The sequence below is a fragment of the Perca flavescens genome, chromosome 8, assembly GCF_004354835.1.
Source record: "Perca flavescens isolate YP-PL-M2 chromosome 8, PFLA_1.0, whole genome shotgun sequence".
Classification (NCBI taxonomy): domain Eukaryota; kingdom Metazoa; phylum Chordata; class Actinopteri; order Perciformes; family Percidae; genus Perca; species Perca flavescens.
In genome coordinates, this window is record NC_041338.1 from 29,954,270 (window position 1) to 29,981,117 (window position 26,848).

General features: G+C 39.9%; 2 protein-coding genes across 4 annotated transcripts in view; both read right to left on the reverse strand.

The window, feature by feature from the left end:
• Positions 1-1,938: 1,938 nt before the first annotated feature.
• On the reverse strand, positions 1,939-15,914 carry ckmt1 (creatine kinase, mitochondrial 1). Its single transcript, XM_028584817.1, has 9 exons — positions 15,677-15,914; positions 12,334-12,532; positions 11,550-11,645; positions 11,223-11,444; positions 10,282-10,367; positions 7,608-7,731; positions 6,695-6,829; positions 5,937-6,062; positions 1,939-2,810 (listed from the first exon to the last, which is right to left on the reverse strand). The coding sequence occupies exons 1-9, from the start codon at positions 15,823-15,825 to the stop codon at positions 2,697-2,699; spliced, it is 1,251 nt and encodes a 416-aa protein (XP_028440618.1). The 5' UTR covers positions 15,826-15,914; the 3' UTR covers positions 1,939-2,696.
• Positions 15,915-19,842: 3,928 nt separating this feature from the next.
• ticrr (TopBP1-interacting, checkpoint, and replication regulator) overlaps positions 19,843-26,848 on the reverse strand; it is a 16,381-nt gene continuing 9,375 nt past the window's right edge. For 2 of the 3 annotated variants that reach the window (XM_028585982.1, XM_028585981.1), the window contains exons 16-21: positions 26,616-26,706; positions 26,414-26,472; positions 25,275-25,552; positions 21,720-23,886; positions 21,220-21,348; positions 19,843-20,560 (exon numbers count right to left, since the gene is read on the reverse strand). In XM_028585982.1, the coding sequence (XP_028441783.1) occupies positions 20,451-20,560; positions 21,220-21,348; positions 21,720-23,886; positions 25,275-25,552; positions 26,414-26,472; positions 26,616-26,706 (2,834 nt within the window). In that variant the 3' untranslated portion in view covers positions 19,843-20,450. The remainder of the gene's footprint in view (positions 20,561-21,219; positions 21,349-21,719; positions 23,887-25,274; positions 25,553-26,413; positions 26,473-26,615; positions 26,707-26,848) is intronic. The other variant, XM_028585983.1, reaches the window with a different exon arrangement.

Below are 26,848 nucleotides of genomic sequence, written 5' to 3' on the forward strand. Positions count from 1 at the left end.
CCACTCATGCAGATAAGATAAAGGAAAAGAGACAAATCAGATAAGATTGTGCAAGAAAAATATAGTATTTGATCATACAGTAAAGTCTTTATAATACATTGTGCATTCACTATGGATTATTTGCCTGCCCGGTTAAACAAGAAAACCACATTCTGCAATCCCAGAGTATTTCTTGCTAAAAAAGTTGACATGCTTATCTAACCCCTAACCCTAACCCTAACCTTAATGGACTCTCATGACTTTCAAATAAAGGTCCACTATTTCCATCTAAAATGTGTGTCAGTGTGGAAAGTATTCCTTTCAATATAATTATAAACCTTGATTCCTAAACAGACAAGTTTCTTTAAGCAACACCTCATAAGCCCCGTCATCTCCGTGCCGCCTGCCGAGCCGGGCTAATCCAGAGCTCTTTCTTCCAGACCAGCCACCGTTTACTGTAAACTCACAGCTGATATGGGAATGGCAGAATTAGATGGAAATCATTTAGGGACCAAATTAGGTTAGAGGCTTGAGTTTTGTTTTTATGACATTTACTGTCAGTGGAGCTGCGAACAGTATTGCACTTCACAGCATTTTGTAAAACATCTGTACACCCAAAGGCATCTCAGCATATCGCCTTTACACCTTACATTTAATACTGTAAAGCCTTTTTTCAACATTTTATCGCAAAGTCTGTTAGTTACAGTATTGACGTCACTGTTCAGCCACCATTTTATCTTAGGAAACTGTTTCATGTGTGTGGCTGTGCACTCTGCCGCACTCTTCTGCACTGTAGAGATTTGTTTTTCTGTTTTCCCCCACAAAGCCCCTTCCCTCTCAAATCAAAGCCCCCATTGCCTCTGTGAAGTGGTTGCCACAGCAACCCGCTTGCTCCTCAGCCATATCTGGAACAAGGAGGAGAAGAGAAGTCTGCAGCATTATGCTGGTGACATGCTCCGAGTACTGTGAGCGGTAGAGAGGGAGGAGGAGGAGGATGTATTCAGGACATTAGAACCGTCCTCCAAATCCTTGAAGTGAGAGAAACAGAACACCAACACTTGACGTCTCAGCTGCGTCTCGTCCGAACACTGAACGCCTTGTTGTCCTGTCAGCGTCCAGACCAAAACACTGGGAAAATTGTTGCCTGTTCCATCACAGGAGACAATAAAAATCTATTCATTCTCCAAGGGACAAAGCACTTGTTACATACTCCCTGCACTGCAGAGAAACCACTGACGTCTTTGCACTCACCTTTAAACAAAAGACGGACACATATTTGGGCTCATATTCACTCTCAAAGGCGCACAATTCATTTCACACATTTCCCGCCATGGTTGTATACTGGGTGTTTGCACCATACTACGTGTTCACAGTTAGATTTAATAGTAATTCATCATGGAGCTTAAATGTTAAGTCTGGCAATATTCTATATTTTTGTTTACATCAACATCCCATGACAAGACATAAAACTAACAATGTGTAATTCTATCTTTCAATACTTTCTCAGTGCATCTGTGACACTCAGCCCCCAAACCACTGGTTCCTACTAAAGACATTTAAAAACAGGTCACAAATAAAAAAAATAAAAATAGAATATTACCTGCCTTGTGCTTTAACTGATGCATAGACAAGACTGCCTTTGCAGTATAAGTGAGGGGCCTAAAATGTTAAGTCAGGAAAAGTCTTGGCTCTGTGCGAAAACAAGAACCCTGACTAAACAATGTCACATGACACTATGCAACCACGCTGATCGCAACCATGCGCCTCAAGCTAGGTTACCATGGTTACTTAAAGCTTAGGCTTTATGCTCTGGCAAAATTCTCTTGGATACCAAAGAATGACGTCTGGCTCATGTGGAAGAAGGAGAAAAAAGAAGCAGCGCTCTATCAACAAATGACAGACAGAGAAACTGCTGTTAAATAGATGATTTCTTTAATAAAAGACATTACAGTGCAACATTTCATGGTGAGCTGGAATGATATTGCTTCAGGAGCTTACAGTACAGAACCAAGCCCGGCCAGTGTGTTATAACATTACATTTTGACACCAGTGTGTCAACAAACCTCTGGAGAACACTCTTCTTTTTTAAGAATCTTACACTGTGAATCTACATTCAAATCCACTCAAAATGGTGAAAAGAAACTGTGTACGCACAATCCACGATGGAAAGTAGAGCACAAATGGATGGACAATACAAGCACCAGGTAATAGGGATGACCAATCAACACACAGGAATGAGGGGAAGAGTATATAGGACATGCGGTGGGAGGGGGCCGAGGCAAGGTAAAGCCAGGTTTGGTGGGCTTTGGGAGCAGAGCCATAGATACTGTTTGGCCATGCATAGACGGGCAAATGGGTGGCCATCTTTGCTATGTTACAACAGCCTACAGTTTGTGCATCCTTGATTAATGTTTACTGCCGTTTTTGCTGAGCTAGGTTAACATTTGAGTTTAATATAGAAATCCATCTGAAACACACTAAAGCCCAATGCAGTATGTTGGGACTCTGGTTTGGTTTAGCCAGACAGCTGCGTATAATATACTGTATGTAGATCATATTATAGAGAGGTATACTATGGGACAGGAAGAGGTGATTAGATAAGTAGTGGAAATAAATGAGGCAATGACATAGATATTTATAATATCTATGGGCACCGAGCAAGGGGTTTGTGCATGTGTGTGCCCAGAGGTTTGTTGGCTGGGGTCAGGGATCAGTGTCTACTTGAAATACTTAAGGGGTGGTGGCACCTTGATGTCCTGGCCTTTCTCCAGTTTCTTCTCACACTCGATTAGGTAGTTGACGCCATCAATCACTGTCTGCACCAGCTGGACCTGAGGGAGAGACGCATCACATTTTAGTGCTTTTATCTATTTTTGCATAGAAAAAGATTAGCTAGCCTATCGGACACAAATTATTATTGAAAGCAGTATATCAGAGTATTTGTATGTCTTAAAACATGGAGGTTATCTTTCATATATTTTATGTACCATATTTTAGCTCTAATTAAAGGTTATGTAGGTAGGATTGCAAAGATCCAGGACTTAGCCACTTTCTGCTAAAGCCCAAAACGGTCTCCTAAGCCCCTCCCCCCACAAGGGAGAATGACTGCGTGTGCATGAGCAGTGATTGACACGCAGTTGGACACCCCCCTGGCCCTGATTGGTGCATCTAAACAGGATTTTTGCAAATCACACTACAGGCTGTAGATTTTTTTTTTTAATTACTTGCTTCATGTAGTTCTACTGGAACATAGGGTCAGTTTCAGCAAATATGACAGAATGATAGTTTTATAAGTCTTACCTACTGTACCTTTAAGGGTACGGGTAGCAGAGCTAGAGCAACTACAGACACAGAGCACTCTCAGACCTAACATCTGCAAACCCCTCTCTACCAAAGTGTACATTACAGACATCACCAAATATAAACACAAGCATTCTGCACTCTTAACTGAGCTGCAAGACAGCTTCAACTAGAGGCCAATAACCTTTTTAAGGAATGCCTTCTCCAAACTATAGTCAAAAGCAAAGCCCACCTCCAAAACAGACTTGCCTGCAGGTCTCATTTACAACATTTGGTGTGTTAGCTGGAAGGTTTGTAAACTATAGTCGCACAGTTTGAATATAGAAGGCAGAACCCCAGGATGTTTTGTACTTTCTCACAGAGAAACATCAAATCTTTCAAGTCTTTAACTAACATTTTTTCCACATCCCGATTTAGATACTACTCAGATAATGCATCATGTTGATAATACGATTTTCCTAAAAAACAATGGATAGACTGTTACAGAAGTAATCCCTCTCAATCATCACGTATGACCCATTAGAAGTGTGTGGCGGTGTCTGTATCTGCAGGGACCCTACCTGTTTTTTCTTATTATTATGCTGTTAATTTGACGTTCATGGGCATCAGCAAAAAGCATTTGGGCTCCATGTGAGTTTGCACCCCCCAGTTGAAAACAGGGGGGTGCTCAGGGTGTGGGGGCCTGTTCACATTCCCCAATTGAGCCTCTCTCTCTCTCTCTCTCTCTCTCTCTCTCTCTCTCTCTCTCTCTCTCATTGAGCAGGATCAACTTTGAATGCCGTGTGTCCACAAACACCATTGAATAAAAATAAATAAATAAATCCTGCACAGTATACTTTTAATGTGTTTGATGCAAACAATACTAAACCTTAGAAACAAGTGGCCTGAGATAGGCTGTACATTGTGCTTTTGAGAACCACATTTACTAAGTAGTTTAATTTAAGCTGAATACTGAGTTAAGCCTTTTTTCCTATGTTTTCCCAGAAATGAACCCTTGTTTTGCACATCCAGGATACTGTCTTTGCTCTGAATGGAAACGTCTTATTGTTCTCCTGCACTTTGCTCCAGCTGTCCCTTCCTCCATCTATTAACTTGACTCCACCCTCAGAGTGCTCCTCTCATCAGTCTGAATGATGGAGGACCAAACAGCAGTGAGCAGCCCACGCTCTCAAAAAACCCCCCAAAAAACAGAACCGGATATTTGAGTCACCATGCTCCACTTAACTTCCAACTCTTAAACCTCTTTTTGTCAAAGTCCTGGATTTATTTTTGCACAGATGCAATGGGCTATGTCTAAGTCTATGTTCAGTCAATCACAAAGAGTCACATGTTCAAGTGATGTAACAGTAGGAAAATTAGAATAAAATTAATTGAGCGCTAATCAGTACACTGCACTCCACCCAGAAACAGTTAAGAGCCATCGCCACTCTCCGTGTAATCAGAATAAAATAAGCGACCATACGTTCACAACAACAGACAACAGCTCCTTTGTAAAGTATGACTCTGTCAGGCGTAAGAACATGGACAAGTACATCACAAAGACAAACTACTGTACATGTACAGTCTGGACAAGAACACTCCTCTCTTCTTCCTCTCCTGTCCACTCCTCTATTCTTCCTCTCACTCCTCTCCTCTCACAATTGTGGAAAACAGCTTTAGCTCCATTTGGTCTGAAAAAACAACAACCGTCTGTCCGTTTTGTGCCATAATTGAGTTGCTATTTTTTGCTCTACAAAATCCAACTTGTTATCACAAAAAAAAAACATTTGGCAATGGTCCAGTTGCTGTCTCCAAAGTGACATGGTAAATGCTACACTGACAACACTGTGACGCAATAAATATTCATACTGAATCTTTGTTTATACAGGGAGGATTTACTGAGAAATGGTCCCGCAAAGTCGTAGCTTATATGTGTCCACATAGGGCTGTGCTCGATTGAAGAAATTATTAGTCAACTAACACTCATTCAATTGTATTTACTAATCGATTAGTTGATTTAATCGACAGATCTGTAAATCTGAGTTTCTCCGCAAAGAGTCATGCAACAGCACCACTTTAATTCTTGAGTTTACCAGAGATGTGCTCGTACGTTTCTTGGAAATAAGTCATTCAGCATGAAAAAAGCATAAAACATGACTAATTGACTAAAGAAATCTAAGTTGACTAAGACCAAAACGACCGATTAGTCGACTAATCGACTAAGAGGGAGCAGCCCTAGTCCACACCTTCACCCACTACAGGCATGCAACACGAAAAGTCTTTCAGTCTTTTCTATTAAAAACCCGCCAACATCCTACCTCCTACTAGCGCTTTTCGTCCGGTTGTCGGCGCCACTCCTTCTCTTTCCCCTTCCTCAGCACATAGCCCGCTCACCCAATTTGTGATTTGAAGAATTACAAAATGCGGATATACACTAGAACGCGCTGATTAGCGACTATGCTCTGTGACTTCCCTGGCCCAATATTATTCATGGTGGCAGTGCAAATATATAGGCTAATATCATAATTTAATATATAACCTATATACTGTTTTTCCACTTTTTTTAAAGCTCATGTCTTGTGAGGCCCCTAAAGGCCCGTGCGTTAAGGCACCATTGCTCACAGTCTTTATCTTCACTCAGCCACCATCTCTGTGCATTTCTACAGACGTTTCCCTACCTCAGACAGTCCCAGGCGGTCCAGGTTGGAGATGTCGAACACTCCGCCCACAGCGGCGGTGTCCACACCACCGGTCCCACGCTTCTGCAGACGCAGGTTGTTCAGGATCGTATTGAGGCGGGGATCCTTGGGGTTGGGGGAGAGGAGTTATTCTACTTTCAAAGCACTTTGATCACCATATTCCTCAATGTGAAATTTTGGGCTCCTTTATTTACTTTCAGATATCTGCAGGTATCATTCAGACCTTTTGAGCTCACAACCACCAACATTTAATTAATAATCTTATGAACAGCCCATTTCCTGGTGAACATGACCAATAAAACCCTTTGAAAATGTTATGTGGCAGTTTTAACAGTTGCACATCAGTTTTAAAGTTTAATAAAACAGATGCAATAAAATAATAACTTATTTGGCATTTTGTAATAGCCCTACACAGTACAAATATTGTAGTTGACATGCATGTGGGTCCAAAATGTGCAAATAATGTAATAAAACTAAAACAAAACTAAGTCTGCTGCCTGTGCAATTCTCATTTATTCTGGAGAAAATACTAAATAGCCCACATTAAGATCATTTTGTTTTTTTGAGGCCTCAACTTTTATAATTTAATACTTTGATAACTTTCCAGGCCATGCAGACACTCTGTTTTTCAATGCGTGACACACAAATAGAATAATGGCACAAAAGTTCCACCATTATCTACTATCTACTAGCATGATTATCAAATTATTTTCTTTCTATCACAACTATTGTGTTACCTTGCTCAGCCGGGGCAGTTTGACGTGGACCCCGGCCCTGAGGCCTGTGCCCAGGTTGGAGGGGCAGGTGAGGATGTAACCGAGCTTCTCGCTCCACATGAACTCCCAGCCTCTCTCCTGGATCAGACGCTCCACCTTAGGGAGATAGAATCAGTCGCAACACAATGAGTGTGTGTTTCAGTCATACATTCTCTGACCTCTGGTAGATGGATATGATGATGATTTTGGTTTGATGGTTATGTACATACTGTTCAAATTGTTAGTGGGTGTTTTCATTTTTCAGTGCTGACAAGTGAAGAATGGAGAGCTGTTGAGTTGTAGGACTGTTGAATGAACTCTGGTGAGAGTGGACTGGCACAAACACTGGCATACTGTTGGGAGTTAAAATGACGCTCGTGTAGCACTGTTTTTTTGTCACACCCTCAGTGCAACAGTGCAGCACCAGATGTTGCATTGCTTGTCCTTTTTCTCGAATGGAAAACTTGGACAGCTTAGATAAATAATTTATGTTTGCATGGCCGTGTTTGGACAGTGTGTTTTTGTGCGTCTGTCTACAGGCTTTATTTTCATGGCAGGGCAAAGACTAGTACAAGCAGTTTTTTTGCTTTTGCAAGCATACACTAGATGCTTTTACAATGTATTAATGCCCTCCCCTTTGGCTGATGAAATCCCTACAGCCATCTGATGACAGTAGGATAGATATGTCCGTTACAGCTGCCAACGTAAAGATGCTCTGCCCAAGTGCACAATGGTCTACTGTAATCCAGTAACTTGGTCAAATCATTAAATCATGGTGCATCCAGATCGGAGTGAAAAATCTGAAGACAGTCTCTTCTTTGTCATTCCTAGCCATAGTCTCTCTCTCATCTCAACATCTTAAACAATCCCCACACGTATACAAGAACAGCCTTACCTCCTTGAGGCCTTTGCAGAACCTCTCAAAGACTCTCTTCATGTTGCCTCCCTTCTCCATGGAGATGACCCTGGTGTGATCCTCCTCATTGATCCAAATCAGGAATGTTTTGTCGTTGTTGTGCCTGCACAGAGAAAAGTTATATTACATTTGAGTTATAGAGTATCGATCGCAGTGGATAAGGGTTATTTGTCCTCTGTGTTTGCCCCATCATAGCTATCAAGATGGCAGCGGACAGACACAGTGCACCACCCAGGGAGGGGTCATTTATTCCGATGCAGAACCAGTAAACAGTTGAACACAGAGCTGATATACTTTTTTTATCCATATCTTATAACCATGTCTTTATTTCTTACGTGATCAACAAATTAAATTATATTTACTGATTCCAAATACGAATATACGGTATGTCATACATAAATCAATATTTTAATCATTTTTCCCAGACTGACTCAATAGATATAGATAGACTCAAAATGGTATTTTGGAAGCATATTGGCAGAACGTGTGTAGGATAAGTTAATAAGTAGAGATTGGTGATGGGTTTTCTCTATTAACGGAGCCATATGACATTGGTGAGTAGAGAGAAGGCCATTAAACATCAGTCACTGAGGAGAATGCTTGTTTTTGCCACACGTCACTGACGGTTGTGTTTCTCAGAGGCTGCACTGTGCTTAAAGGGCTTTGTAATGTCCGTCGTATTGATTTATGACATACTTAGAAAGTAAGTAATTAAGAAAGTAGACATCTCATAAAACATAACGTAAAGTTAAATCTGTCGGATGGAAACCTCACAAACTCATGAACAGTTAGTCAGCAATAAAGAAAAGCTTACAAGAAAGGCATGCTTTTCTCTGACATTTTTATTTGAAATCTATCTACCTATCTTTAGCCACACTAGCGATGGGGCTCTGTGAATAGTGATGTCAGTAGGTTTTAGTCCTAAATAAATGTCTCAAGTACTATCACATGGCTTGAATGGTACAGACACATATGGTCTTCAGAGTATAAATCCAAATGACAACATTCCTGACTTTTTATCTATTGCCCTTAGCAGGTAAAAGAAAGCACTTGCCGTAAACAAATAACACTCACATAACCTCCCATTGAGATTAAGATCTAATTTTCTATGGAGACTTGAGTACACAGAAATGTACTTAGGTAAGATTCAGATAGCAAGATACTTCAAAAGCGATTGACCGAATACCCATGAGTTTTGCTCTTTATATTAACGGCATGCAGTATAATAATCATTACGATTTTGGTAACACTCTGACCTTTCCTCAAGTGGCACAGTGGGGCTAACAATTCCACTTGTAAATATTATAATTCAAAATCTGTAAAGTACAGTGACATCTGCTGAACACATCCATGCTCCCCAGGGGAAGCATGGATCTTGATGGCCCAATGACCCCTCCTACCACCAATCTCAGGGAAAATTGTCAACTTTTACACATGACATTTCATTTCATTTTTAAAGTGCACCTAGACACTGTCACTACAAAGGCTTTTAGTCCAAACTGACCTACTTAATATTGTTAGAGATTTAATAAGGTAATGGATACGTAACGGAGACAGCAGGTTGGAGAGAGGAAAAGAGAGAGAGAGAGGAGTTAGAAGAGAATATAGTAGTGCAGGATACTTAAATGACATAAAAAAAGAACAGGAGGGGGGAGTAAAACAAAAAAAGAAGTATTGAAGGGTGTGGGATGAAGCAAAAATGAGAGAAAGTAGAGCATGACACATGATAAGCGAAACAGTGAAAGGAGAGAGGAGGAGAATGAGCCAGAGAGGGAAAGAGAAAGCTGCCAGTGGACCTGAAAAAAGAGATGACGGAGGGATGAAGTGAAGGTGAATTATTAAGGAGAGGAGAGGCTGATACGGCTGGCAGAGGGAGAGAGGAGGGAGGCTGGTGATTGATTTTGTCTGGCTGATGCGTTGCATTTGGCTATTCCTGGGCACAAGCTAAAACTCAGGGCTGAGGGAGCATTGTCTGCATTGCTAATACACCTCCACCACAGCTCAGCAATGGGGAAATGATATTACTGGAGCAACCACGCCAACTCAGAAATTAATTGTAAAGTTGATAACATGCCTGTAAAGTTAAATATTAGGGGGCATTTAAGATTGGGCTGGTTTGGGACAGAGGGAAGATTACAGTTTTGAGATTGTTTGTATGACCTGCTGCTAGCTTCCAGCAATGGAGGAAAACGTTCATACAAATCCTAGCGAATCAAACTGATTGTTAATTTGTCAAGATGCCAGAATTAACCCCCTAAAATACATTAATGACAATCCCAAAAATCTGATAAAAACTGGCAAAAAATACCCTCTGTCCAAGATAATTGAGTGTGTTGCTCCAGTATATATATCCACATAATGGTTATATGGGCGACCTACACCACCTTAAAGAAATTAGAGATCTGATGGAAGGCTGAACATAAATGGTGCAAAACCAACCTACAAGTTGACTTAGTATATAAACATACTCTATAAGTATCACGAATAAATGTAATCAGCAAATCAGTCAGCAAGTGCCAAAACTGATCAATTCCATCAAATCAATTAGGTTTTCCATTACATTCAAAATAATATTACCCGGTATTGTCTTGCCTTGAATAAAGAAGTTTGCTCAATCAGCCAGAAAGTTGTATCATCAGGTTTTATCACTTACCATATACCACGGGCATCTGGCCAATCACGGGCCATGCCTGCACATGTCAGGAGGGGTGACACAGGCTTGTCAAACAGGAAGTGGTCCTATTGTAAATACAGAGAAAAGACATTTTATACTCAAAGTGCCAACAATGGCTAACTCAGATTGGACAGTATTGTCACAGGGAGACAGAATAAATGAGGGTGTGAGACTTGAGAATTCAATAATCTGGTCAATCTTGTTGTGGGCAGGAGAAAAATGCCATGGCAGGCTCGACTCAAACCCATTTCTGATTAAAAGATAAAATTGTCTGCTCCTTATTTTGTTTCCTCTGCTAAAAGTTTCAACCACATCCACAGTAGACTCAACATCTTTACCATGAGTGCATATGTTTTCACGTAAGTAACCTCACTGGGAATCAGATCCGTACACTAGGCATTACAATCACTTTGAACTTTGCAGGTGCTGTGTGTATTTTACGATTGAAAAAGTGATCTAGCGCGGTCCACAGATCATGCACAACCACTGCTGCTACTGTATTAAAATGACTGATTATAAGAAGGATATGTAAAGTTTAGACAATTGTTCGCAACAGAGTTGAGGTACATGAAATAGCAAACTGTTCTGGTTTTACATTTCACTAGAATTGTTTGTAGAAATGTGATGAAACTGTGAAAAGATTATTTTTCTACAAAAACAAATCAAGCATGAAATAGCCATGTTTGGAAAATTACCCTATATATATATATATATATATATATATATATATCACAGTTTTTTCTTGCATTCACACTGCATACAGTGTATGATTTTTGTGAGTCCCTTTAATAAACGTGACCTCTGTCTGAAATCTAAACAAACTGGAATTGTTAAATGACTGTTTAGCACTGCAAGTCAAAAGTTGTACCTCAATAATGTACAACATCTTCGTATGCATACAGCAACACTGCATCACTCACATCAATGAGCTGTTGCTGCTCCTCGTCTGTCATCTGGGTGAGACTGAAGTACTTCCCGGCCAGGTCATCCTTCAGGCCGGCGAGGGCTTCCACCACCACCCTCTCCACCTCTCTGCGCTCTGCCCGGGTGCAGGCGGGAGGCAGGCTCAGCCCCCGGATACTGCGACCCGTTCTCACCCTGGACGACAGCACATACTTTGCGTCAAAGTTGCCCGAATGGATCTGAAACAAAGGCAGGTAGGGAAATATTTCTACATAATATTTTGCACATCACTGATTTGAGTTCTCTGACAAGAAGACACTCTGTATTGTCATTGAGAGTATTACCTTGCTGGAATCCAGGTCGGTGGGGTGCTTCATGGTGCAGGGGTCGTAGCCATTGTGCCTTTCTTTGATGACAGGGTTCAGCAGGTCTGCAAATACCTGAGACAGACCCACAATTTAGGAATATAAAAATACAGGACATTTATGGATTAATCATTTGTGTGCTACAATCTGGACATAATATGATGCATGCAATATGATGTGACATTGGACATTATCCCAACAGGCAAAGGGTGTTTCTGGACTGTCTCAAGACTGTCCAGCAGAATCAGATCATTCATTTATAATATATCCTTTATAATATATTATGAGTTTGTATGGAACTTTAACACTCCCACTGAATGCTGACTCCCGATTCATATCAGATTAAAAAAACATACTGACAGGAAGAAGTCAGAGATATTTTTGGGGCCTCTAAAGGAAGTACTAGATTAAAATGGAAATATAGTTAGACCCTCACTATAGATAGACTGAGGCATCCCAAAAGAGGTGTCCTGGCCTAAAACTCTCCCTCTCCTGTGCTGTAATACTCCTTCCTACTACAAGACATATTTCCAAATCATTTCTGATGATTAAAGTGGTTTCACATCTGTAGAAATTGTCTTAATAGTACAAACTAGTTGGGTTGGACAAATTTCTTAAGTCATACCAAAACCAATTTACAGTACTTTGAAGTACTATGTCATTTTCTGCAGTGTGGACTTTGTCAATGTTGTCCATGCCACTGCAAAGAGAGGAGCTTGCACGTATGTATTTGTGTGTTTGAAAAAGTACAATGATATCTGACCTCGTAAGACTCCTCGTCTCCTGCCACCATACCAACAGTCTTGATGAACGGGTGCCCAGGGTTGTCCACACCTGTCTGAATGGCCTGGTCCAGTGTGTACCCGTTGGGAGTGGCCTTATCACACAGCTTGGCATAGATGGCAGGTGTCAGGTGACTGGCCATGCAGTTGTTGTGTTTGCGCAAGTCAGGGTACTCCGCACTGCACAAATACAAATTCAAGATAACATAATGCTGCATTGATCTTTAAGAAAAAAAAGTAGTGTGGCCACAGGTTAACCCTGGAGCGGTGCCATTGGAGCAGGTGCGGCGTGACTCACTCAAGGACACTTCCAAATGGCACGTACAGTACAGGTAACTGGGGTTTAAACCTGTTACCTAATGGCTATGGGACACCCTGCTGCAAAATGTGTCTACTAATTGTATTATAGTTGAGGATAATAATGTTGGATATGCTGGGACATTGTGAATAATAATTAAACCTAAATGATATATGTTGAAGACAACGCCTCATGGCTCACGACTGAAAAATGGCAAATTGACAGAAAGAACAGCTAGTGTACAGTGTTTCATATAGGATAACAAATGTAACATAAGTGCCATTAATTTAATGCCGATGGAGAAGAAAGCCTTTACATGTACTTTGTTTCGATTAAATAATGCTGCTGAATTAACACAAGACTAATGACTAATTTACCTCTATCTGTTATTAATTATTTAGGTCTTTGGGCAGGCTAGTATGGAAACAAAAAGAACCTGCTGATAAAGACTGGCTTTTATATAAACAAGATACTTTCCAGATGGAATGAAATTGAGTTGGGCACGACAGAGACTAAAATTGCAGAAGCAGCACAGACTAAGTAGCTCATGGGTTCCTGTTTCCTGCTGTCTGTCAAAAGATAAGGAAGGCTATGTTATTTAAATTTAAAATTATACAAAACCTGTATTTTATAATTGCTCCCCAAACAATGTGACAAATTAACAAGCATCACTGATGATGATAATATAGGTATCCAAGATTTTTGTCACAGAGAAACTTGGCTTGGTATAATTTTACCTTTCCTAGTCTACTACACAAAGGCACAAATTCCCCTTTCCTCCACAACAATGAGTCGAGAAGGCTTGCCTTGCACAAACTGTCTGCTATTACGATGCTCCTATTTTTCTTATTATTATCCATTTTCGGGGCATTTTGGCAGGAAATGATGGAGAGATGCAACAAAAGCTGCAGCTTACGGTCGGCGTCCCAACACCTAAGCCACGGGGGCAATGCATTACAATCTTTTCAGAGCCAGAAAAACAAGGGTGGCCGCAGACACAAAATGTGGGTCCAGATTCAGATTAGTATCATACCACTGAATGTGCTCCAATAATATGTGCACATTATACAATATGCATTGGTATCTGTTCTTATTGCAGGATTTAATAATGCCAGCAAACTTGCTGTTCAGGATCTGTGGGCACATTTGTCCAAAAGGAACGATTGATAAAACCATGAAGTCCACAGTTTTTGTTAGCCTCACCTTTCCTCTAACATTACACAACTTTTAAAGATGAATAATGAATAAGAGTTGGGCCGCTATCTGGCTGGCAGGATTCAGGGTATGATGTTAGATTACGATTATGTCTGCTAATTGTGGCTTGATAAGAAAAAGCCTGTGTTACAGGTAGAGATGGTATCGGTATCGGGAAGTACTGGAGTTAATACACCGATCCGATACCACGTAATAAAGCCATAAACAAAATCTACGTTAAAGTAGTTTATTTAGGTTCTTTTTCCCTTATAACTGACTGTCAAACTGGAAAATAAAAGAAAGTTCTGTGGCATTCATTGTTTGTGTTTGTTCATGTTTTACAAAGAGTTTAACCTGAGCCAGACAGACAACAAAGATAGAAATCATATCACATCCATACAGGGAAAGAAGTATACAGTTGTTAAAACATAATAAAATATATGACACACTGGTATCGGATCGGAACTCTGTATCGCTGTGCCGCAAGTTCAGGTATCGGAATCGGTATCGGGAAGCATAAAATGGTATCGGGCCATCTCTAGTTACAGGGTATCCTGTTGCACTGCTTATTCACCAACTTGCAACAGACTGTTTGGTTACTCCAGCCACTGAAACACAACTGAGATGACCTCAGACCAACGGAGAGCGATGACTGAGCCTACAGACTAATCTCCAAACCAATGTCAACACCATTACAGTCAGCAGAGAAATGTAACTCTACATTTACTCAAGTAGCCTTCTGTGCCAATTAGTGCAAATTTGAGGTAGTTGCAGGCTACTTTACTTGAGTATTTCTATTTTAGTTACATTTATTGGACAGCTATAGTTACTTATACGATTTTAAAGGAAATATATAAATAATAAATATATAATAAAACTTTGAATGGAGCTATTTTGCATAATGAGTACTTACTTGTGGTACTCCAAGCTGCCTATGCATTTTTACCTAAGTAAGATTTTGAATGCAGGACTTTCACTTGTAATAGTTAGTAACATTTGTCGAGTAATATATTAAACTACTTTTTGTGTAAAGACTCATTGTATACATATATGTGCTCTTTCGGTGTGTCACCGTTCTGCAACACCCTGGGCAGGGTTTTATATCTGAGCAGCAGATAACGTTTTGTTAATATTTATATAGGCTATGCACTGCTTTATGATGCTGCGTGTAGTTGGACACGTCTGCACCATCACCCCAGCCTCTCCGAGTCCTATTTATATTCACACCCGTTCCCATTCAGTAGGCTATGTCATCATACAGCACAAATTCATTATGAGGCAAACAACTGCTTTTTCCAATGTTATATTTGTCTAAAATATGAGCCAGATTTTACCTATAAGTTAGCTCTATATTACTACTTCACAATTTCCCCATTAAAGGTTATAGGCCTATATGTTACTATGTTAAATCTGTATTTTAGGAGCAGGTTTGTGTAGTAGGCTGACGTTATGTGCCTTAATTTTGGTCGCTATAATTAACGATTAAAACACACTCTCCCATCCCCCCCCCTCCCCCTACAAATAAATCACAATTTATTTAACATAATGGCAGCAAAGGTGTTGTTTAAAGTGACTGTTTTTGTTAGTGTCCTTAAAGGCATCTATATGAGTCGGGGTGGTAAAATTGCTGTTTACTGTAGCTAACAAGGTTACTTTGATGTTTCACACCCCGCCTTTTTTAATTAACTCTTTACTGTAGAACATAATTCTGCTTAATTGACGTCGATGACATGACATTATAACTAAATAGGACTTCTTAATTAATGAACATAATGACACACATGGTGTTTTTAAAGCCATTTCTCACACACGCCGGCGGGGTGTACCGTTACCTGGCGGGGTAGCTCCTGCGTACAGGCACTCCTCCAGCGCTGACATGATCCCGGTGCAGTAGAAACCCAGCCGTTACAGAGCCCCCCACCAACGACAGGATCTGGATTTTTCGTTTGGAGGACAGGATTCTTGAGAAGCTGCTTGCCATTTTTTATTTATTTTTTTCTGCAGGGAGGGAGTGACAGGTGGACGGGAGCGTCGGTGATGAAGCGCCTCTGATGGAATGAAAGCAGGGAGGAGAAGGTTTAACCGGAGCGACGTAAAGATGGATGGAGAAACACAGAACGAGACCGGAAATGTAGTTCTAGCTTCAAAATAAAAGTGTAAAATGTACACAATTCCCAGTGTCTGGCACACTCAGACTCTCTCACCACTCCCTCTTCATTCACTCTCAGTTGGCTTTATTTATATTCTTTGCAATAATACACCTATATTAAACTAGACTACTATACCATATATTACATACATTGATATTCAATGTTATACTGCTATGCTAGACACTATAGTAGTAGTAGTATTATATTATTACTACTATTATATTGCACCATACTATATCTTATGTTATGGTTATGTTAATATGTTATACTGTCTTACCACATCATATACTAGATTGTATTTATGGTGTACACTGTTTACATATATATTCTAGACTCGCTGCTAATAATAGGAGTGATAATAACATGTGACTTTACCTCGTCCCTTTAACTTGTCACTTTAACATATCACTTACCTCGTAACCGTAGACTGTACTGTACTGTTACTGTACCGTAACTTGTCTTTAATTGCTCATGTATAGTTTATTTACTTTTACTCGTTTGCTAGTTGAATATACCGTTTATATATTTATTTTTTTATTAATTCTTATTTTTTATTTTATTTTGTACTTGTACTTCTCTATCTTTACTCATTTCTGTTTTGTGCTGCTGCAACACCTGAATTTCTCCTCTGGGGATCAATAAAGAACCATCTTATCTTATCTTACTTGTAGCCTACTTGAGTATTACAGCAACTTTCCTTGGGATACAAAAAGTTTTATCTTATCTTCCATTCTCGTTTGTATACTTTATTCTATTCCAGAGGTAAATTCTATTCTGCACTACATTTATTTGCCAACTACTTACAGATTCATATGATCATCCTATAAAATATGCAAAATTGCTATTAAACTTGTTCCACCTTGGCAGCTGCAGGATTAAGATGTTTACAGTTAAATGCTTCCAAGAATATATTATATAATAGTAACAACAACACTGTGTGTATGCATGTATATATACGTTACATTATTGTGAAAGGAAAGGAAATCACATATCTTATTTTGGCTATCTTGACAGTGGTGGTGAAGTGCGTGGTGTGAATACTAAAGGACCGTGAACGGGGCTGCAGCACTGAAGGGTTTCACATCACGATGCCTGGGCTCCCTCACAGCCCAAAACACGTAATGCAGTCACTCCTTTCCTTTTCCCACACAGACGAGGATAAGTGATCTTTTTCTGCATTGCAATTTATCACAAGGTTAATCCAGTCATTCATACCATAAAAACAGCTGCAACTTCCTCATAACGATGCGTCACGTCTGCTTTGAGTTTACTCAAGGGAAAATTACTGGTACTTTGTTTTTTATTTACTGTTACAAGTGCATATCACTAAAGGTAACATTGACCTCCAGGAAACCTTTAATAACATCAATATTTATAGAAAAGATCTGCTGCCACATTTTTGTGAAATGATTCTTTTTTTTTTGTAATAGTTAAGATGTACCGAAGCCATAAGTAAATCACAGACCTCAGATCAGTTTTCCACTTCTAGACTGTGACCTCGTCTGACTTATCCAGACTTTTCTTTCACGTTTGGTGCATAGTGTTTATGCTTGTGGATAACTATGTGAACTTCCCCAGATGCATGTTGATATTAAGATTTCGTGTACTTTATTTTTGTCAAAACAACAACAATAATCTGAAATATTTTGGGAGAAGTTAGTAATAAGATCTGTGCACTGTGCAGTCACAGACCTGCATGTCCACTTTACAATGTCCCTTACAGTCGCTAGTTTCCAGACAGAGGCCATACTGTTTCATATTCAGGGCCTGAGCTCCTTATAGAGGATCATTTAGTAATCTGTGGATTAAAGAGGAAAGTTCACATGGCATTTTTGCAGGACATGGAATTAGTTTGCAACACAGCAGGATGTATTTGACTCTGCTAAAATTCAACCACCCACCTGCATGATCAAAGAAATATATATGATTAGATAGTAAATGTGAGTGGAAAAACAATCTGCTGTGGTGAATTTACAGTGCCTATAAAAAGGATTCACCCTGGACTTGCTTTATTGTAAAAACTGTTGGAATGTAATAAAAAATTTACATTGATAAACATAAGTAACCTTTCTACCTCTATTTAAATACATACATAATACATATAAAACATGGATTGATAGCAAAAGTATGTACACCCTTTACTATAACCCAAATCATATTTGTGAAGTAAATTGCAACTCACATGAAGATCACCCACGTGTAATCAGGGTGTGACAAATGATAAGGGTCAAATACACTGTGCCTGGAAGCAGATATGCTGAATATCATACAGAATACAGTAAGGTCCACCTTAACACTAGTAAGGGAGACCATTAGGAGACCTGTGGCCCCAACATCCACACCACGAACTTGGGGTTCATGCTATGCAAAAAAGGTCCTAGAAGTCTTCTGGAAGTCCACTAAAGTACAACACAACATTTTGAATGCAGTGTGGAAAAGTCAAGACAGAGTACACACCATAATATGAAAACATTAACATCATTTGTGGCAGGATTTGAAAGCTGCTGTTCAGAGACTTAATGCCCCCAATATCACAGAGCTTGAGAAGTTTTGTATGTAAGAGTGGGGTAAAAGTATCAAAGTACTCATTTTACCACATGTCCCATTTCAGAATTTAAGCTTATTGCACTTATGTGTTTGTAGTACTATATTTCCTCAAGACATCAAGATACTCATTCTATTTTTCAAACTTGTAGAGGAACCCACTGCCCACTGTCACACCCAATCTGGGTTCAATCCAAGCTTGCATTAAGAAAATGACTTGAGTTCAGGTGTATCATATCTCACTTGGCCTGGCTTTGTTTTGCACTTTTATTCATGGGGTATATCACAATATCTGTCAGTTTACCTACTTTGCAGTAAAATATTTTATACAAGAATCAACTTCATATGTGGGAGACCTATGAATATGAAAAACATTGTTGTGCTTTGTTCTCTATTAGGGGTATCTCAAGATTGTTAATGCCTTCCCACTTGCCCTAAAAGGACATGGACTTGAAGAGAGTGAATACTTCTGCATTAATTCATTTTTGTTCTATTTGTAAAAATCTGTTGGTGCTCCATTTCATCAGTGTCAAAAAAAAACGTAATAGCTTATATATTTATTATGATTCAACAGGCCTTTTCACAGCAGATGTCTTTTACTTGTTATAGTATGAAAAGCACAAGTGTTACTATTAACAATAACAATGGCTCTGTTGTATTCTTGAGTAAGCCAAAACATTAATAGTGAGCCAGCATGCACAATACCAAGACCCTAAAGCCAGCTAAATAGAATTCAGCCATGATTACATATATTCTACACACCTAAGAAATGAAAAATCACCTGATCAGACTTCACAGTAAGCAACTGGTGCTTGATGCCAAGCTAATCCCATGAGTAATAATGACCAATGATATTCAAAGAATTCTCACCCCATAGCAGCTAGCAGTTCTGATGAGAAAAAAAAAAAAAAAAAAATCTAATTCCTGATCAGATATCATAATCATGGATATAAAATTTGGGGTTATTGGCAGCTATTGAAATGTAATTTCCTGTGTGAAAATAAATCATTGATGTACTTCCTACTGAAAGCACACAAAGAGTTTTATAGTTCTAGAGAACTGACCTTTGAACAGGTGGGTGATTACAGGGCAGAAGTATCAAGTTTCATTTTATTTGCTGGCAGTTGATAAACTTGAATTCTAAAAGTCACACTCAAAAAGAAGGAAGTATGTGCAGTGAAACGTTTATGTTTGCATTACTTTACAGGTTTTATTTGTCTTTCCCTATTTTATAAAATATTCAAAAACAAGTGTGAATCCTGACAAAGCATGGAGAGTCCAGGATAAAAAAAGATTTTCAATCCTTAATTAAGAAAACTGACTTTTATTTACAGAAGACTTGCATACATAACAATATGATATTTACAATATGAAATAATAAGGCCCTTCCCTATTACTTAAAAGCAAGTTTATAACAAAAAAAAACTAATAAATAAACATGAATAGTATTTATATCAACACATTTAGGCTTTAGACTTGATTGTAAAATTGCTTATTACAATTTAGAAAAACAATGACATAATATCACCATTTTCCAATGTTTTAGCTTCAGAGAGGCCCATGCAGAAAACATGGCATATGTTGAATGCTAAAATCATTAACAGGAACAGTTTTTAAACATCTTGGCAGAACTGCATAGCTTTTCAACTATGTGCTAAACATACTCTTCTTAAAATGTCCTGATTAAAACAAAAGTTAGAACACAAAATGTCAGGGTCGAAAGTGTTGGTGGAAGAGACTGAAAGGGACATTCATTTATCTGCAAAGCCTTTCAAGTGGTGCTTGAAAGACATCTTTCAGATCTGCCATCAAAAGCACTCCTGACAAAATATGGCTAAGAAAGGCTCACAACTTCACAGTAACACACAGCATGGACAATCGTTTTGCTTTGTTGCCAGATGATTTCCTTGATTCAGTGAAGCAGCCTCTTTCTGCTGTAGGTCTTTTCTGAGGAGCGTCTGATTGGCTGGGGCGAGGGGTCCACTCCATCAACTTCTATCCTCCTCCCTGATGCAGCGTCATCTACAAAGTTTAGGGAAATAATGAGGATTGTTAGTTAACTAGAATCAAGGGTAATCGATACATATGCTTGTTCATTTCTGGCTATCAGGCCAGTGAAAGAATGCTAGTGTGCTGACCTACTGGCTCACCTGGAGAAGTAGAAAATACACTACATGGCCAAGAGTACTACTTGTAAAGTGCTGATGTGTCTATAGCAGGTGAGCTAAACAATTTTTATGCTTGCATTGCATTTCCCTGCACATTATGTCAGGAGGGCTTTAAAGCATGTTAACACCACCAAGAAATCAGGAAGACCTGACGTTATCAGGCCTGGGTTCCAAACTGTGTTCTACGATGGATGTACAGGTGATGACCAACTAGCGTCGGTATCCACAGTTATTTAACCTGTCACTGGCTCGGTATGTCGTACCCACGAGCTTCAAGAAGTTCACCAGCATTCCTGTGCCCAAGATAACAAGACCAGCCTGCCTGAATGACTCCCGCCCAGTGGCACTCTACTCTGTAGTGATGAAATACTTTGAACAACTGGTCAAGGATTACATCTGCTCCTCAGTACCCAGCAAAGAGGACCCATTGCCTATCGTCATAATAGGGCTGGGCAACATATCGAAATCGAAAAAAAAAAGGTAACTGTAAAACACAAGCACTGTACATCTTACCTTTAAAATGTGGCGTTCTCTTACTAGCAGAGCCTGTTTTGCCCTTGAACAACAATGGAGAGTGAGTGAGGGCCAAAATCCCAGTCGCTGTCACCGGCTTCCTCACCTTTGAGCTGGGAGGAGTCGCAACTGTCAAAATGTAGAAAGAAGCAGCGATAAAATTGGTTTCATTCTTTAACTTAATGCAATTGTTTCAACCAAAAAAGTTCAACTTTGTACATGTCATTTAATATCTCATAAACTATTGTTTTAGTTGGACAAATACCATATCCATTTTTAAAATGGTTGCTCAACTCTAGCTCTAGAGTTCACAAAGAAAAACAGATTTTTCATAACATTATATTTTATTTTAGTCATTTATCAAGCAAAACTACAAAACGTGCACTCGTCACATTTGTCACGTATATCATTGCACACTAAATATTTGGTCAGAATATAGAAGCTATTTTAAGTCAACAATAAAAAAGTATCTTAGCTGTAATTTGTGAACCATAGCTTACTTGACTTGACATCTCCATTTCCAGCGGCCCAGATGATGTCTTCTTCTTCTCTCTGAGGATCAGCACAGTCAGCCTGCTCCGCCAGCTTCTCCATCCAGTACAAGCCTTCCAGTGGGGAAAGAGGAGATGCATCTGCTTTAACTGGGGGCGACTGTTTGGAAGTCAAAGCAAGTAATGCAGTTTTGTTGTCTGAGGGCTCATCTGTGTCCTCAACATCCTGCAATTTGCTAACTCCAAGCTCAGCTTCCTCCAGCAACTCCACCAAAAAAGGCTCCCCCTTCAGAACACGATCTTTGCCTCCAACCACTCCAGTCTGAGCTCTCTTCCTCCGAGGCCAGCTGTTGAGGTTGTCTGGGGTCACCTTACCTACACTCTGAGGTGAAGGAGTCAGGGGAATGATGTCTGCAGTCGCCTTTGGAGACATTGTTCCTGCATGATGGCGTGTAGGGGTGTAAGACTGGCAGATGAAAGTTTGGACGCTTCCACCTTTTCCAGGGGTGCTCTTGGCCGGGGTGACATGAGTACAGATAGATGGTGAGACACATCCTGGATCTCTGTGCTTCGAGAACAACGCTAAGGGGCTTTCCAGCTGAGAAGGTTTCACAACTAAAGGGTTCCGAGCTCCTGATCGAGAACCTCCATCTGAGGCCAAATCTCCCGCATTCATGGAATCTGTACGTCTGATTTTGAGCTTGGGAAGTCCTGACGTTTGCATTTCCATTTCTACTTGGTAAGTCAGAGGGTTCGGAGTGCCCATGCTTTTCTGCCGACTAAGTCTTGCTGGGCCTCGAGGAGTTGAAAATCGAGGGGATTCATTTCCGTAGCCCAAACGAGCAGCAGCTTCTCTCTGTCGGCGGTCAGGGGTCTGCCGGAAGCCGTAGCTCCGGCTAGGTGTGCCTTGGGTTGGCTCACGTGATTTAGGAGACACGGTGTTCAACAAAAAGTCTTCATTGGACATTGAGGGCTTCCGTGAAAAGCTAATGTTCATCTTGATACCTCCACTAAGCTGGGTCTTTACAACTGCAGCATCTACAATGTCCATACTATCATCGTCTGTGGATGCAGAGTTAAAACCTGAAGAGTCAAACGGCTGTGAATCTGTGTGGGAACTAGAGTCAGTTTCAGAGGATCGGGAAGGTTTAGCTTGTATCTCGTCTTTTGATTCTGACTGCATGTTCTTTTCCACATGATCACATTTCTCAGCAGATTCTGTCTTTAGTTGGGAGGGAACATTCTCAGTAGACTGAGACCTTAATGTATGTCTGGTGGTTCCAGCCCCTTGACTAAACTTTGGTTTTGTCAGGGACTTTGCTGGAGTATTTGGTCCTTCTGAATTAGCAGTACCTCCTACTGTGAATACTGGCTTACATGGTGATGCAATGCTCTGACTCTTGCCTGGAGTTTGTCCAAAGCGACTAATCATTTTGCCAGTAGGAATAGGGGTCTTGGATTGAGTTCTAGTGTTGGGTTTAGGTGGTGTGGATTGTAGAGGATGCATTTCCAGTAGACTAACAGTGTCACCTTTTTCAGGTGTTTTCATCTCGTTGTGAAGTTTTTCAGAATGCTTCTGATTTTTTTCCTGAGTAAAAGTAACACTATTTGCAGTCTTTTCTGGGGTCTTGAAAATGTCTATTTTAGTGTTTGTGCTTTTGACAGGACTACTGAACTCACTGGGTGTTTTCACCAGTCTCGGTGAAGTACGTGATGCAGTACGAGGCGACTCTGGCACCTTGAAAGGAACACTGCCCTCTGCCATTCTACATTTTCGAGGGGATGGAGACCACCTGACGCTCTTCTTGGGAGTCTTGGAAACTGGGCTATTGAGAAGATGTAATCCAGAAGAGATGTGGCATTCAACCAAGGCCTTGACCGGAGTCCTGAGAATACCCTTTAGTGGACTCCTCACAGGGCTCTCCTTAGTAGGTGTCTCTACCAAAGGATTCTTTCTGGCTGGAGATCTGAAAGGACTGCCTCTCAGACCCATGCCATGTTCACAAGAGCTGCCTGCTACAGGGCTCTCTGCAACAGAGAAAACACACATCCTGGATGGAGGTGGGGTTTTGGGGGACTCTGGGGTTCGATGGGTCTTTGGCGTCTTGGGTGTCGTGATCCCATGCATGGCCCTCCCACGTTTGCCAGGTGACTTTGTTGGAGTTTTATTTGGACTCTAATACAAACACACAAACAAAAGAATTTATTCAACCTGCAATAACTTTTTTTGGCCATTTGGGGGCAGTGGAAACAAGTTGTGAACAAAAAATTGACAGATATAGTGAGCTTGTTATAAACAGTTCCTTATTACACACCTAGCAGTTACAGAGCAACATTATTATTTACCTAAGTAGTGTTTGTGGTCACTTAGTGAATGCAAATTCAATATTCAAATGTTTTTAGTCTCTACCTATTCCTGAGGGAAATATCTGGCTCTTTAGCTGCTAAATGCTGCACAATGTTCACTTCTCACCACCTGGTTGCCAACTGTGTTACAGTGGGTTTTTAGAGCTTTTTTTTTTTACTATAAACAGCTGTCTGCTGCGGCTAAAAACGTTGCTATAAGAATAGAGATGCACCGATAGACTGGCCGGTGACCGGAATTGGCCGGTTTTCACGTGCTTGGCCATGACCGGCGACTGGCAGGTCAGTCTGAAATATGCCGGTCAATGCTACAATTAACTGACAACATAAGTTATACGAGTTACAGTTCTCAAGGACGCACGCACACATGGACGCGATAGCAGTCTCTTTTTCCTTTCTCTCAACTTTACCACCGTGTGTCACGCGTAACCGCTCGCGGTGTGACGCACATGTAGGGAACCTCGTGAATTAACCTGCAACATGTCAGCTGTTTGGAGATTCTTCAGCGTGTGTGCAGAAGAGAACAAGTTTGCAATATGAAACACCTGCAAGGAAAAAGTCGGGCGTGGGGGGACGACCCCAAAAACCAAAATCACATTTTTTTAGTTGGATATTGGATGTGAAAAGAAGGAAATGGTTCCAACATGATGTGTAAAGGAAATACGGCTGGGTATCGCTCAAAGCATTTCGATACCGGTACCAATACCGTGACTTCGATACCGGTTTCTAAACAATACTTTATTCAATTCCAATTTTGTAAAATCAATTTTAACAAAAAAATAAATTACAACATTACACAATAACGTGTAATGTTTTTCCTGCGCGTCTCTACGACGTGACGTTAGACAGCCAATCATGAACATTGTTAGATCTTGGTAGAAGCATGCTGCATGCTTATTGGCTCACTGACGCTGATGAGATTTACTACTAAGATATTGAAAGACAAGGTATTTTTCGACATTCAATACTTTAGAGGCAATTTGGTCGGTGCCAAAAAAGTATTGAATTCACTACCCAGCCCTTAAAGTAGAAGAATGTTTTTATTTTTATTTTGATGATACTTTTATAAAAAAGGGTAGGAATCTAATCACAAATCCATCGGTAAATTGAACTATTTGCAGACGTTAAGTCTTTAGGTAGTACAGCTACAAATGCATGTGATGCGTTTTGGTGAACCTTATTATTAAAGAAAGAACTTACCTCAAAGACAGAAGAGTCTGTAAACAGCCGTGACCTGGTGGCCCTGGTTGCACAAGACTGGTCAGAGGGTCGACTGGGGGAATTAGCAGCCCCGAAAAGGAGACGCATGGGAGATCGAACTGTCTTTATGTTAACCCCACTGATTTTGCCATCGCTGAGAGTAAGCTTGGATGCAGAGAGAGCCCTGTCCAGGTTGCGGGAGCGAGGTTGAGAACTCGAGTAGAAGACGTTTGAGTGTCTTCGAGCAAACTTCTTTATCCTTGGGCTCCTTCTTAGTTCTGATACAAAACCAAAGCACAAAAGATTAAGTTATGGAAAGTGCTCCAATGAAACAAAAATAATTATTAAAATTAATTATAACTACAATATACCAGTGCTAAACTGGATTGAAAAGCATACAACATTTTTTGAAAAACGTAATTATATTTTATTTTAAATTGCTGTACGAGTGATTAAGTTGTTAAAACCTAATGTAAGTAATTTTTTTGTCAAGGTAAATTAAAATATAATTTAATAACATAAAATCTCGTGTTTACCCTATAATTGTACAGGCTGGCTGCAGGCCAACGGAAACCCTGGCCAGGCCAGAAAAAGCTTGTTATTCAGTATTTTTGCATTTTGTAGTTGAGCTGGACCAGAGAATATTCGGTTTAAAACAGATCGGTGATGTTGTTTTGCCCTCATTGTTCTCTGTGAAGTTAGCTGGAAGTGATGTAATGTAGTGTTTTATGTGGAGTGAGCACTGCGCCGGACTCCGTTTAAGAAATAGCCTTTTAAATGATACATTGGTTGTAAGGAAATAACAGGCGTAACAAGCAAATCAGCTTAATGCATTTCTTTTTAAATAAGCACTGTGTGGTGGATCCAATTCATGCTGATGTGAAGAGCGGTTCATGTTGATTTGAAAAGTAATTGATAAATATTTATTAAATTTTATAGTGTTAAATTGAAAACGGAATTTGGTGTGGTGGTAGACCCAAGCAGTCAACCTAGGAAAAAGATCTCTGATTCTTTCTTTCATTTTAAAAGACAACAAACACTTCTGTTGTGTACTTTAACCAAATACAAATACTGACTGTCATACATAAATGTAAATATATATATATTTTGTGTGGAAAAGCAACATTAGAGTTAAATACCTTCTGAAGGTTTTACTGGTGATTCTTCCACAATGCACTCCTCAGTTGGGACAGATCTCCTGAAAAAAAAGAATAGTAAAAAAATTTAAATCAGTAAACATTTTTAGTTCACAATAATAAGCAACTGAAGATAATGTTTGGGTTATACAATACATATAATTACTCAGTAAATCTCAATTAAGCAAAGATAAAGCAACCATACCTTCCCATTTTCTGCCTGTATAGGAGGCGACTTGACACTTGCTTGTGGTGGGGTGTTTCACACACTTTCTTTGTTAAAAGTGTGTGCCTCTCTGAAAAGGAAGAATTTCTTTTGAGATAAATTGCTCAAAAAAAATATATCTAGTTAATTGAAATGAACATGCTGTGGGACAATCTCCTACAACTGTCAGTTGTAGCTTGCTCTACCTGCTAGTAACGTTGGACACAGTGGTC

What these genes read in the sequence shown, in the direction of transcription:
- ckmt1 (XM_028584817.1), bottom strand. Translation starts at nt 15,825, where the DNA reads ATGGCAAGCAGCTTCTCAAGAATCCTGTCCTCCAAACGAAAAATCCAG. An exon ending in GAGACGAGGAGTCTTACGAG is followed by an intron (nt 11,646 to 12,333) that starts GTCAGATATCAT and finishes GGTCTGTCTCAG; the next exon opens with GTATTTGCAGACCTGCTGAA. An exon ending in AACTGCCCCGGCTGAGCAAG is followed by an intron (nt 6,063 to 6,694) that starts GTAACACAATAG and finishes CCCAACCCCAAG; the next exon opens with GATCCCCGCCTCAATACGAT.